At 46.8% G+C, this 14,824-nt stretch overlaps 1 protein-coding gene across 11 annotated transcripts in view; it reads left to right on the top strand.

Moving 5' to 3' along the window:
* The first annotated feature begins 294 nt into the window (after window positions 1–294).
* The window catches only part of GALNT16 (polypeptide N-acetylgalactosaminyltransferase 16), a 68,847-nt gene continuing 54,317 nt past the window's right edge, over window positions 295–14,824 (top strand). The window contains exons 1-3 of one of the 11 annotated variants that reach the window (XM_068133546.2): window positions 295–510; window positions 1,964–2,856; window positions 2,931–3,064. In XM_068133546.2, coding sequence (XP_067989647.2) covers window positions 2,562–2,856; window positions 2,931–3,064 — 429 coding nt within the window. In that variant the 5' untranslated portion in view covers window positions 295–510; window positions 1,964–2,561. Of the gene's footprint in view, window positions 511–1,466; window positions 3,065–14,824 lie in introns of those variants that run through there. The other 10 variants (XM_078766939.1, XM_068133587.2, XM_078766948.1 and 7 more) reach the window with 10 other exon arrangements.

The raw sequence follows: 14,824 nt of genomic DNA, 5'->3' as shown, positions 1-14,824 counted from the left end.
TAAGAAATTTGAGAAATATAATTTGATACTTGACGCTCCGGGAATCTTTATTCCTTTTTTGCACGAAATTAAAAATCCCGTTTATTTATTTATCCGTGTTCCTAATCCCACACCGTTTGTTTAAACTAAATATCATTTACACATTCTTTATTCTCCCTTTTCGCAAAGCAATAAAAAAAATAGTTCTAAAATAATCAAGAATCCTCCTCCAGTGTCGTCCTCTCCCTCTTTTCTCCTCTTCCATAATTACATATACATTATAGTTATACATACCGGTACTGTACCGTATCCCCTCAGTGTAAGATCTTCCTTGTTCTTATACCTTTCATGGTCCTTTTCACGCCCCACCTCCTCCCTCCTCTTCAGCTACCCCGTTACGCACACCCTCTCCTCCCTGGTGCACACCGTGCGCGTGCGCTATATCGTATGTTTCGTTCGGTCACATCGGCGTTGCCTGAACGAGCCACTGCATTCGAAGGGGTGTCTTCGTGTACCTTGATCATCATTGTGGTTTGTAGATCCGTATATAGACTTTGTTACTCAAATGATTTGCACTGCGTTTACTAAATAGTAAATATGATGAAGTCGTGACCATGTCAGGTATTCTGTAACCTCCGGTGTTTGATATAATCAGCTCAACGCTGTTATGGAACATTCATAGATCCACATATTACGGTACGCAAAATAGCGTTATTTTTCACAGTACCCTCCCCCGGGTACGTACCGCTGTCCACCTACCCCCCCCCCCCCCCCCCGATGGGTACGTAGCGTTTTCCACCCAGCCCCATCCCCACGGGTACGTACCGTTGGACACCCCTCCCTCCCCCCACGGGTATGTACCGTTGTACACTCCCCCCCAGCCCCCACGGGTACGTACCGTTGTACACCCCCCCCCGCTGGTACGTACCGTTGGACACCACCCCCCCCCACGGGTATGTACCGTTGTACACCCCCCCCCCCACCCACAGGTACGTACCGTTGAGCACCTAGCCCCCCCCCACCCCCCTGATGGATACGTACCGTTGTCCACCCAGCCCCTCCCCACAGGTGCGTACCCCCCCCCCCCCCACCTCCCCCCCCCCCCATGGGTACGTACCGTTGAACACCTAGCCCCCCCCCCGATGGATACGTACCGTTGTCCACCCAGCCCCTCCCCCCCCCACGGATACGTACCTTTGTCCACCCCCCCCCCCCACGGGTACGTACCATTGTACACCCACCCCCCCTCCCCCACGGGTACGTACCATTGTACACCCACCCCCCCCTCCCCCACGGGTACGTACCTTTGTCCACCCCCCCCCCCCCCCCACGGGTACGTACCATTGTACACCCTCCCCCACGGGTACGTACCATTGTACACCCTCCCCCACGGGTACGTACCGTTGTACACCCATCCCCCCTCCCCCACGGGTACGTACCGTTGTACACCCACTCCTCCCCCCACAGGTACGTACCGTTGTCCACCCAGCCCCTCCCCACAGGTGCGTACCCTTGTCCATCCCTCCCCTGCACCAGTGTGTGTTGGCTGTGAGGGCGGGGAAGGGGACACACATGGAGGGGCCACAAATAATGTTGTTTTCCTGCAGCGGGTATATCATGCACCTAGGTTTGTATTTACATTCATGAACACTTGAAACTGGAAAACAAGAGGAAAAGGCAAAAGGTGTTTCTATGGAGGGCTTCACATCATGTGTAGAAATCTGTTTATTTGGTGTGAAGGTTGAAGGGGTATGTACTAAGAGGGGGAACATTCGATTTTTCCAAAACTCACTTTCACCCAGGACGTGCCAGCTGGTGTATATCAGCATATGTTTGTTTACAATCCGTTTTATGCAGACAAAGCATTCTCTTTATGAATATTTAATATCATTATACAGCGTTGGTGTATTTACATGTACTGTATGTTATTCCATGTAAAAGCCATATTGGATGTTTCCCTCGGTCCTTCTTTTTTGTGCACAAGGTCAAGGCTCATGGAAGAGCTAGAACACAAAACTGAAATAACATAATCGAGCACACCGATGGCGGGGTAGAGCGACTCTTGGAGGAAGAATCCGAGTTCATCATGCTGAGAATTCCAGGTTGAAATCCCACGTATGTATTGCAATGTTTATTTGTCCTTTGTCAGCTTCTTCTTCCTCTTCTATTATATGGAGCACAGGGCTGAGGGTAGCATCATTTGCTGGGGGCACTGTCGTGCCACTGATGCAGTGTTGTCCACCTGGAGGTTAGGAAAGGAATTTGGAATTTGTTCAGGGTGCCAGCAATAGCTCATCTACTCTTCACAACATAGGACCATCGAGGATCTTTAACATCCACTGACTAATGCTGGCAAACGAGTCACCCTGCTTATTGTCCATTCGATGGACGGCGCACACATTGATGCCTCGCCCTGCATTTGAAACATCAGAAGGACGGTTTAGAATCGTTAGAGATTGACGAGACGGCTTATAGGTGAGTGGGCATACCTTTAGGCCATCCTGCCAGCCCTCTTTGCCTGCTGTCTTTGTAGTTAATCTAAAACTAAACGGCGTGTGTGTTTGTGTATGTAATGTACATGTATGTGTGTGTGTATACATGTGTGTATACAGGTTAATCAATGTCTTTGTACTGTAACTATTATTGATAAATATCACCTTGCTCATATTTTCGTTTCACTTTTGAGTCGTGTTAAGAATTCTCGTTCCATAAAAACTGAAACCATGGGCCAAAGATATCACATTTTTTGTATGCGAAGCGGGATTGTGTGTTGGCTGCCCTTCCTATCTGAAGAACGCCTTTCGCATGAAGCATGCAAGTTACCTGGTGAATTGGTTTGCAGTGCAGAAGCCGCTGCCCAAACAGCAACCACACTCGGTAAGCAGTGTAACCTGGTGTCAAGGATCCTCCAAGAAGACCAGACCACAAGAGGCTTATGTGTGCATGTACAGGGCATGCCATGCGGCGATTGCGCAGAGTGTTGGCAGGCCTACTACTGCTATGCCTGGGAACACTGCTGGGCTTAGCAGCATTGCGCGCTATGATGGGGCAGCGCATGCAGCAAGGAATGCCACAAGGGTCACAGGTGTGTGAAGACTAAAATTATTTTTGTCTTGTTGATGTTGACAATAAGAGAGCAGTGGATCCATTGTAGTCATTGTCTCATTTCCTCTAAGAACAACCCCTTCCATCTTTCCTCCAACAATATTCAAGATTGTGTGCATTAATGTGTGCCACGTGTGTGCTTTGAGGCAAAAAAAAAAAAATCTGAAATTTAAAAGGACGTTATTTCTGTCTTTAACACTTTTATTAATTGGTCAAATTATTTTCAGAAAGACCTTTGATCTCCTTTAGCTAAGCATAGACCCAATGAGGGGGTTCGGTTTAGTTGCCGATAACTCGACCATGCGACAGGTAGCACTGGGTTTCTATATAGTCATGGTATGAGCGCCAATTCTAGCTGTTGCGAAAGATACCATTGGATCAATCTTGATTGGTTGCAGATGGAACTAGAGCGAAATTGATGGAGCGCCATCGCAAATCCCCACACTTCCCACCTAAAGCAAAGTTGAAAGACTGCAAAGTTTCACTAGGAATGACCCAATATCAAATTTTGAGTAAAAAAAAAAATCTTCTGTTTTGACCCCTGTAATCCTGAGTCCCACCCCCTTGGGCATGAATCTGGGGTCAGATCCAAAAAAAGTTATATATTTCATGCATCCCTGAATGTCGATTGCATATACAAACTTTCATTACCTCTGCCACCGAAGGTGGATGGACGTTATATTTTCACCCCTACTTAGGCAGTTAAGACCGAAAAATAGGGCGTATCGTTCATTTTTTCAGGAAAGCACCAAATTTGGCACAGATGTAGTATGGACCTATACAATTGTTTTCCTGAGGGGCGCCCAAAAATTCAGAACCCCTGGTGGCCGCCATATTGAATTTCAACATGACCGCCCTCTGTGACCTATTTCCCTCAATAACTTCTATACTATGAGCGATAACACCACAGTTCCAGTGTCTTACCCCATGTTTTCATGGTCTCTGAATCCAATGGGATCAATTGCATAAAGATTGGCATCCATCATCTTTAATTTCAATATGGCCGCCATGGTGTTTCCATTTTCCTTGAATCTCTCATAGTATTTTAGGTAAAATTTCAATTCCAAGTGATACACATTTTTAAATTGGTCTCTGATAACAATGGAATGGTATTAATTAATCAAAGTTACACACAGTTGCAGTTTTAACTTAAAATATTGTGGGCACTTGAAAGGTGGAGGCTCTCGCACAGACGCGTAGTACTACAAGCACTGTCCATCGCAGTCACACAGTGATGTGCAGGGCAGATTTGCCCTGGAGCATTTACAGTTGCCTTTACAGGCCGACTTACAATGGCAGCTTGTAAGCTCTGAACATGCCTCCTGTATCGGTGGTATTGTGGTCCAAATTGGTGTCCAAGAAGTCCTTGTTTTCATCCAGCCCCAATCAGCTGGTGATGGAAGTTCTGGATAGGGCACAAGTGCCTGACTCCATACGTGTCCAGCCTGAAAACATGCACGTTTTAGGTGTTGTTCGAAGGTGTCTGCTGTTGGGGGAATGTGATCAATTGTTCTTGCCTTCTTCGTGAACAAGTGTCGGCGCATGTCATTCACTGTCTTTATCTCGGTAGTCCGGTCATAGAGGATGGCAACATATCTTTCTATGCTCTGTAGTTCCATAGTAATAGCGTCCACAGATGGCCTATAAGCGAGAGCATGAAAGGTCTGCGTGATGCTGGGGTATGCCTCCCAAGCCTTCCAGGCTGTCTTTTTCCCAATTTGAGCAAAAAATGACACTGTGTCGCAGCCAGTGAAGGCATGAAATAATGGCAAAGACTCGGACTTCCTGCGGCCAAGGCCGGTGGCAATTTTATGGATGGCAAGGTAGCGGTAGCTTTTACCAGTGCCAATGGCAATCCAGAGTTCCTCCACACCGTGTGACTGGTAGGTAAAGTAGTGTGCTATTGCCAAGACCACAATACAAGACCAAGACCACTCATAGTATAGAAGTTATTGAGGGAAATAGGTCACAGAGGGCGGTCATGTTGAAATTCAATATGGCGGCCACCAGGGGTTCTGAATTTTTGGGCGCCCCTCAGGAAAACAATTGTATAGGTCCATACTACATCTGTGCCAAATTTGGTGCTTTCCTGAAAAAATGAACGATGCTTCCTCTTAACCGCTCTGCTACCCTGTCTGTCTGTCTGTCTGATTGTCTGTCTGTTTGTATGACTGAACAGGATATCTCAAAAATTGGTGATGGATTTGGACGAAACTTGGTGGAGAGGTTGCGTATGTGACAAGGCCGAAATGATTCGATTTTGGTGAAGATCCGAATCCGGATCCGGCTACGAGAATTTTTTAAGTGATTCTTCACCATCGAGTGATTGGGTTAAAATCTATGTATAGCACGATATCTCAAAAGGTTATGGATGAGTTACTAAACTAGGTGGACGACTTGGTTAGGTGACAAGAACAAGCTGATTAGATTTTGGTTTAGGTCTGAATCCAGATCCGGCCTACCAGTGGGATACAAAACATAGACTGTTCAGCCTGGCGGAGGTATGCGCTCAACCGAGTGCCGTTGTAGTTTACAAATGTGCCCATCATTACATTTCTAGGTATTTGACCTATTGACTCTGTCCCAGGGCCCCAGGGGGCAGAGCCAATAATGACACTCCTCTCACACCTTCTTGCCATGTAGTGATGATAATTACGGTATCAAGTTTGGTGAATTTCTGCCCAACCATTTATGAGAAGATAGTGTGACAGACAGACAGACAGACAGACAGACAGAGCTGATTACAATATCACTACTTTTTAAGGCGTGGGGATAATAATAAGTCTAAAACAAATACGTCGTGATGTATGTTCTCAATCTAGTTCAGTTAGACCTTCTGGGATTTAACCTTCGAAACGGACAGCTGAGGACCAAGTACCCATTACAAGTTACATTTGACCTGCTGCCCAAGGTCCATCGACAGTATTGAACGAGCTGATCAGTTTCATCACACCTTCTCTTTGCCCCATATTTGATCCAAACTTGTGGATGCTTTTGGAAACTTTCATACAGCAAAGAACTGCGGAAAGTCTTTATAATTCACCTGGTTTATGCCAATAATGGTTTCTTGTGCAAATATATGCAAGCCCCTTACATGACCAACTGATTTTCTCTTGTTCAGTACTTTGAGATTTCTTTGTATTTGAAAAGTGCTCTATAAATAAAAATTTTTATTATTATTGTTGTGTACCATTTATCCTGTCAGGCTGTAGTCGTTCACGTTAATGAAAGTGTATTTATTAGATGAGAACATTTCATCAGGCACTAAGTTTTTTTTTTGTTTGTTTGTTTTTTGCATCAATAATGGAGCGTGGTACAATGGAGATATGGATGCCTTAATCAATTATTTATTGCCAAGTGCCACGTGAAGTTAACTTGGCAAGCATACTCTCAGCTTGGTTACACAAGAAAAAATGTAAGCTCATTGTCGGGAATTCGGCAATAATTTGCCAAGCTGTTTAACAAGGAGCCAGTCAATCATAGTGGGTTTCATAGTTGGATTACATGGAACTTGTGGTCATGTTCTTAGAATAAACTTGGGACTTTGGGAAGCGAAACATTGTTCATTGCCACTGATGGCCTAGTATGATATACAGACTTGGCATTTAATATGGAATAATTTTTTTGTGGGGGTGAACTTACTTTTCAAGATGTCTGAGAACCAAAAGTTCATTGGAATTATGTTGAAATTATTCTAGATTTTGTTAATGTGACCTTTAAAAGAAACAAAAACCACATTTGACATTTCGAAACAAATAAATTGATCCTTGAAAGTGATGTAAACTGATATGGAACTCAATTCATGCACAGTACTGTGTTAAACTTCTGTACGTTTTCCAGAAGTATCTCTTTATTTTGCACATTAGCCAAAAATTTTTTTAACAAAAACAAAAGTTAAATTACGAATGGGATTACGGACAGTAAAATTACAGTTCAGAACTTCGTGTAACCCCCACGAGCATTCTGGAGAGCATGTACACGTTGAGGCATGCTGTTCACGAGATTTGCCAAGGTTTGGACAGGAATCGCTTGCCATGCAGTGACAATAGCCTGCTGCAATTCACGCACAGAGGTCGGCTGCTGGCCCAAGTGGTCGATTTGACGCGTTCATTCTGCCCACAAGTTCTCTATCGGATTCGTATCCCGGGACATGGCAGGCCACTCTATATGCTCTACACCACGGTCAGCAAGAAAGTGTTGGACCATGCAAGCACGATGAAGCCGTGCATTGTCATCTTGGAAGACAAAGTTTCCTCGAAAGGCTGCACGAGCAAATGGAAGCAATGTTTCTTCCAGAATGGCCCTGTACTTGAACTGGTTCAGGTTTCCATTCAGAACAACCAGGTCAGTTTTGCCCCCTGCATGAAAAGCAGCCCAAACGGTCACCCCGCCACCTCCAGCTTGGACACTTGGCACTATACAATCTTTGTTGTAGGCTTCATGCACTTGTCTGCGCACTCGGACACGGCCATCTTGACGATAGACCAGAAATCTAGACTCGTCACTGAAGATCACGTGATTCCAGTGTCCTGGCTGCCATTGACGGTGCTCTCTGGCCCACTGCAATCGGCGCTGGCGGTGTTGTCTGGTCAGGCGTGGCTTTCTCAGGGGACGCCTGGCACGATAACTTGCTTGAACCAGTCGTTGGTTGACTAGCCTTCTGGATACAGGCACATTTGTCAGTTGCTGCCACTCAGCCCTAAGCCGATTAGCTGACTTGGTACGGCCATTGCGGACTAACCGGCGCAGCTGGCGATCATCCCTCCATGTGGTTCTGCGGGGACGTCCTGGCCTCGGCATTGGAGTAGGGAAACCACTCTGAGCATTTCGTTTCAGGATCTTTGACACCTGACCTTGAGTGATGCCATACTGCCGAGCAATAGCACGCTGTTTCATGCCGTAATTTCGTAAAGCCACCACTCCATGACAAACAGCATTGTCGAGTTGACGGACCATCTCCAGAGGAAGCGGCAATAACTTTTGGAGACGTGCAGCAGTTGTTTTCCACTAATACAGAACGCAACAACCCTTGTATACCCGACTGTGAAGCCAATCATCAAATGCACCTGTCCGTACATTTTGCCACGCCACCTGTGATATAATCCTGTTGTTGACTTCTTGCTGCGACAGACAATGAGTGACATGGTTCTTTTAACAAATAAATCACCAAAGTGTCAAAGAAACTCACCAGATTGATAGCCTGAGTTAAGAAAGTAAACCTAAGTCAAGAAAAAAATATATTCCATATTAAATGCCAAGTCTGTAGATGGAAATCTGGCTTGCTGAGGTGGTTATATGTATACAGTATATATATATATACCGTATATATATATATATATACAGTAATACCCCGGCCTACGTCATTAATTGGTTCCATAAGCCGTGACGTAATTCGGTTTTTGACGTAAACCAGGCGTAATGTCTTTAAAATGCCTTAAAATTAAGACAAACACCGTAAAACTAGAGTAAATAACTGGAGGAGGCTACGGCTTCGCAGCAAATTGCCAATTGCAAATTTGCAAATCCATGCACATGTGCACATGCACACGTCGATCAGTTCGTCGACGCCAGATGCCGGCGAGGTGCCCGACGAGGCACCCCGGCTCGAGGCATGACACGGTCGTTCGTTTCACATGTGCCATGGGCCATGCATGGAGCCTGACCTCGTCGCGGACATTGCACACTCTGCACGGTGACGTGACATGACGTCTGCCACGGACGGTCGTCCGAGCCGGCATCGTCATGTTTCGCCGTTGCCACGTTACGTTGGTTGTTTTACACAGTAAAGGAACCTTTACACAGTGAAGCAATAATCACAAAAATACCAGCGAAAGGCAAAGCAAGCACGCGACCGCAGCACAGGACAAAATGCATATGGCGTCGCCTTTGTTTTGAATGAGAACCAGCACCTACGCGTATGTATACTGTACGTACATTTTTTTATATTTTTTATGTGCTTTTTATTGTATTTTAAATTGTTTAGATCGTTAAAACATCAACATTAAAACAACGATCAACGATCGTTAAAACGTTAAAACATCCAATTGTTTAAATTGTTTAATTTTTTCACATCCGTAGGAGTGACGTAAAGTCACACCTAATGACGTTCGCTGAACTGAAATTTACTCTAGAAGAGTGGCGTAAAGTCGGATTTGACGTAGGTCAAAATGGTGTAAAACGGGGTATGACTATATATATATATATATATATATATATATATATATATATATATATTGTTACGGACCGCGGATAAGGATGTTGGTTTGCCGAGCGGATGGCACCGCGGGCCGTACAGTTATCCCGACTAACCCGATTCCCAAACGTTGGCCGGATCGCGCCACAGATATTCAATAGGGAAAAGACTAAGGCGACACGGATGTGAAGAAGAAGAAGACAAAAAGGTTGGAAATACGAATCTAATTTATTTACTATTTACAGGCTCAAAAAAAACCAAGGAGAAGGAAAGATAAGAAAATAATATACAGAAGATATTAGAGACACAGTGCAAATTCCTTATACAAGCTTAATTCAATACCCAGGGACAGAACAAACAAAGACAGACTCACGCGGGGAATGATGATAGGACTGGCGGGAGGTGGATGGCTGGAGGGAGAGGAAGGTCCACCGGTACTGCAGCACGATCGGTGCGTTTGGCAGCCGCCGTTCCTTCGCGGCCCCGCTCAAAACTGCCGTCCAGGCCCCAATTTGCTGTCGTTGCTGCTGTGGCTGCGGCTGCTCTGGGGACGTCGCGTGCTCTTCCAGGACTCGTCTGGTCCAACCACACAACTGAACAACGTGCTTGCTTCTTGCCCAACTCTCTTGCTTGGTCCAACTTTGGCGAGCAAGGCGACGAATAGCAGGCTTTGTGCTTCCCTGGACGATCTTCTTAATGTTCTCTCTGGATGATCTCTCTGGATGATCTCCTTTTGCTTGATCTCTCTGGATGATCTCTTTTGGACAAGAATCGCTGCTGGATCATCTCTTCTCGGCCAGAATCGCTGCTGGATGATCTCTTCTGGCCAAGAATCGCTGCTGGATGATCTCCCCTGGATGATCTTTCTCTCTCTCGCAGGACCTTGCGCGCGCGCTTTTTATAGCGCCTCCGGCGATCAAGCCGCCGGCCTTCAGGACACGCCCATCGGTGTGCTCACCTCGGCCCTGGTTGGTCACGCGACCCTCTGGCTCCGCCCTTGATGATGACGGGCGGGCACGCCCCTTCTTCCCCGACCCGAGCACATGTTCAATGGTGGTTTTGGAGGGGATGTAATTGGCAATCGAGGCTTGGCAATGATGAAAGGGGAAAGTGAAAGGAATCTACTCTATTTCACTTGGTGCAATGGAGTGTCATCTTAATGGGAGACAAGGCCTTACCCTAATACACATAATAAAGATATAACTATCAACCAGGGGGAAATCTATGATTGGCTAACATGTATGCTTTATGGACTAATTATGGGACGCCCTTTGACCTTTACACAACACTGGAGGCAGGAGGGTCCAGAATAAAGCAATATTAATAAAACACACAATAAAAAAAATACAATCCTCATATCCACAACACTATATATATGTATATATATATATATATATATATATATATATATATATACATATTGTTCTGTCAGCCCGGCGGTTAACCTGGTTAAGCCTGGATGACGAATAGCCGTAACGGTCTTTAATCCGAGGCGCTTAGCTGAAACTGGCGGTTGGTCCGTTGTGCGCGAGTGAGGGGACCAAGTGCTTACCTGGACAGAGCACATGGGTTGATTCCTGAAACCCACAGCGAATAAACACACACAACACAGCAAATGAAAGTACCACGATAATGATTTAATGAAAGTAAATGTAATGCGATAAAAAAGAAATGTGAGGTAAAACTAATTTCTAATTTGAGACGTCTCCATTCAGACACAAATACACAACAGGGGAATGATAATATAAAATAAATTGTTTTCTCTGGTCGGCCGGCACTTAGCTTGCTCAACGAGATCGTTGAATGGAGTCGGCAGTACAAAGTGGCCTGAAGCCGCTCACATGGGAAATGCGTCAACAATGGCACATAGTCGCTCTCCACAGCTCCACGTACGTGAGGTAGTTTGTGCAGGTGGTCCTCTTTCAGTCCCCACTCCGTTTGAAGCGCCAAGAGCCCCACAAACTACCACTAACACCTCCTCACAATCGCAAAAGTTCCACACAGCTCTCTCAGCACCAGCGCACCGAGCCAGAAGAGCCAGCACACAAACGACCGACCGAGAACAAAGGAGAGAGAGAGAGAGGAGAGAGAGAGAGAGAGAGAGAGAGAGAGAGAGAGAGAGAGAGAGAGAGAGATAGATAGAGATAGATAGATAGATAGATAGATAGATAGATAGATAGATATATATTCACAGTCTTCTTCTTTCTGCTCTCGAACCTACTAGCTCTGATGTCACGCCGACGAACGGCCGAGCTCCCTCGAAACACCCCACGTCTTCTCGACCAATGACGAAGATCGCACGATCCCTTATCGGCAAATGTTCAGGTCCTGTCCTCAGTGGTGGGGCGGGGTTTAGCCCAATCAGGAATGTTCTGTGGTTCTGTCGGCAGTTATGTCTGTTATTGTTGGTCAATGGGTGGTTGTTGTTATTGTTGTTGTTGTTGTTAAAACGAGCATGCGTTTTTATGGCCGGCCTTGTTGTAATTGTAAAAATGTAGGGAAAACCACAGGGGGCAATCACAGACTGAGGAAAATTAACTTAAATCCCTACCTTGTTAACATAGCTCCACCCCCCATGTGAAGAATACATAAACAATCTTAAGCTCCAGTTTCCCTGCTAAATACATCGAAATGTCTCCGACGCGTCCACAGTCCATGTTATTACTATATGATCGTACCTCTACTTTGGTATTTCATCCTCTACCCCATAACAATATATATATATATATATTTGTTGCGGATCTCGCCGCCGGCCTTCTCCCCTTACCAAGGTGGGATTAGTCCCCTTGTCTTTGACTGGCCGACGGGACCCGGGACCTATGACGTCCTTCCCGGACAGCGCGAAATAGGGTCGTAGGACTAGAATCACTATTACCTAACTACTCGCGCTGCCCTGAAACGAGGAAATAAGCCCCGTACGAATCACGCGTGCTAAGACGCCGAGCGGTGCGTACACGCGATCCGTGCCGTTCATATGGTGACCCCAGTTCTAGCGATCTCGTTCGTACCACGCTTAGCCAATGGATAAATCACAAATACGGTCGAATTGGAAAAGGAAGAACAGAATTTATTCACACTATTTACAATGATTCCGAGAAAAGGGGGACACAGTGCAGCCTTAAAAACAGTCTTAACTTAATCCCCAGGACAAACGGGCCCGTCACACACAGACACACTCACACAGGGCTTGCAGCTGCAGGGTGATGGTCCGCGTCCAAGGATGGCTCCCGTGCAGCTCCCTCCGGTCTACGGCTCGTCCCGTGCAGAAGGTAAGTAGAGGGGCAGGAGCTCTCTGCGTGTCGTTTGGCGCACACGGGATAATACGGGGCGAACGGTAGGGTCTGAGCTCTGGCGGTTGGCGGTTATCACTGGCAGCTATTGCCGGGTTCACTCGCGTGGCTGAGTAAGCGCTATTTGCCACCGACGCGTCTGGCTGCCTTTCCTTCGGCGCGTACGTTATACTGAGATATAGTGCAATGCCTCCAAATCGAGCGCTGCGAATCACGTTCTTCACAGTCCTCTCGCGTGTGCTCTCCCCTTGCGAGTTCTCTCATGCCAATCAGTCCTCCTCGTTCTCCCTCGTGTTCTCTCCTTGCGAGTCCTGACCGAGTCCTGTTCAAGGGCTTTGTGCAAAGACTTTTACAGGCACGCCCCGCGAACCTTCTAGCACTTACCAGACGTGCCTTACCATGCCCTGTCATGTCATGCCGTTAGAGCCCTGGTTGGCTGGTGGCCTTTACCGTCATCACCTCTGACGCGCTGCCTTGACGCCGCCCCACCCCGAACCCTCGCTCCTCCTCCTATTCAGGCCTACCTCGTGGTACTCGATGAGTGAGCGAACAAAGGGCAGCGAATGCTGCTGGCAGCCAAAGCGTAACAAACTGAGTGGATCAGCCAAATGGGGCGTGGGATCAATTATGCCCATTGAGGTGGAACTTGGAGGGTGGACCCAAAAATGAATGGGACCTAAACTCATGTCTTTACACAACGCAGATATTACTAGGGGAAATGGCCTATACTTACACATACTATGACATAACTAATACTACAGGTGGCCTACGTGTTGCTCGTGGACTAACTATGGGGGGCAACCCTTTAACCTTTAATGATCAATATGTGCCAAACTCAAAACCGTAGTTATATATATATGTACTAGCTGAGGTACCCGGTTTCGCCCGGGTTGAATAAGAATAAGACAAATATATGATGAAAAGAACATGTATATTTTAGAGCAATATCACAGTACATTTCCTCCATGACGTTTTGTCAATTGTCAATTTCTCAAAACCTCTTGGTATACAACATTTCTGGTTTTCCTACTTGGTGCCAAGACATAAAGATTGCTTGGTTTTCCAACCCTCGAGCAGCCCACGTACAGCTGGCCATGGGAAGTACCCGGCATTGCCGGGCGGGGGAAGGGAGGGGAGGGGGAAGGGGAGGAGAGGGGGAAGGGGAGGGGAGGGGAACGGGGGGGGCGGGGAGGAGAGGGTGGGGAGGGGAGAAGAGGGGGGAGGGGTGAAGCAGGGGGAGGGGGAGGAGGAGTGGAGAGAAGGGGGGGGAGGGGGAGGGGAACGGGGGGGGCAGGGAGGAGAGGGGGGAGGGGTGAAGAGGGGGGAGGGGAGAAGCGGGGGGAGGGGGAGGGGGAGGAGGAGTGGAGAGAAGAGGGGGGGATGGGGAGGGGGAGGGAGAAGGGGAGGGGAGGGGAATGGGGGGGGCAGGGACGAGAGGGTGGGGAGGGGAGAAGGGGGAGAAGAGGGGGGAGGGGCGAAGAGGGGGGAGGGGAGAAGCGGGGGGAGGGGGAGGAGGAGGGGAGGGATGGGAGGGGGAGGGGAGAGGGGCAAGGGGGGAGGGGGGAAGGGAGGGGCATGGGGGGAAGGGAGGGGTGAGGGAAGGGGGGAGGGGGAAGGGGGAGGGAGGGGAGGGGGGAGGGGGTAGGGGGGAGGGGGGAGTCAAGTCGGAAGTCATTGTCGTCAATTGAATGTCGCATTTATTTTTTATTCCCTGTCAAATGGCATTGGTCCCGCATTCCGAACCCGGAAGTCGGAAGTCATTGTCGGCATAGTTGAAAAATTAACGTTACGAAATACGCTGATGACGTCATAATTTTAAAACCCGAAAGTTTTTTAAACATTTAAGGTGTGCTGTAGTTGCTCTGGGACGTACTGATTCCGAATATGAAGTTGAAAAATTAACGTTCCGAAATACGCTGATGACGTCATAATTTTAAAACGCAACGTTTTTTTTTTTAGTTGAGATTTTATTCGAATTCGAATTCCATTAAATTTCAACTGTTGGAAACAATAATTATTTCAATTTCCAACAGTTGAAATAATTATTGTTTCCAACAGTTGAAATTTAATGGAATTCGAATTCGAATAAAATCTCAACTACCGTTTATTCGTTCTTGGCGCGAAAAAATGGCGCGCATTTTGTCATTATGTGCGACTTTACGTCACTCCCACGGACGTGAAAACATTTGTTTTCCTTAAAAATATATTTAAAATAAATACAATAGTACATAAATTAACAATAAAAGAAGCTAAAAAA

This window comes from Myxine glutinosa, chromosome 1 (assembly GCF_964187855.1).
Source record: "Myxine glutinosa chromosome 1, kmMyxGlut1.1, whole genome shotgun sequence".
NCBI classification, from domain to species: domain Eukaryota; kingdom Metazoa; phylum Chordata; class Myxini; order Myxiniformes; family Myxinidae; genus Myxine; species Myxine glutinosa.
The sequence above is the reverse complement of the archived record's forward strand: the minus strand, read 5'-3'. Positions and strand labels throughout refer to the sequence as shown.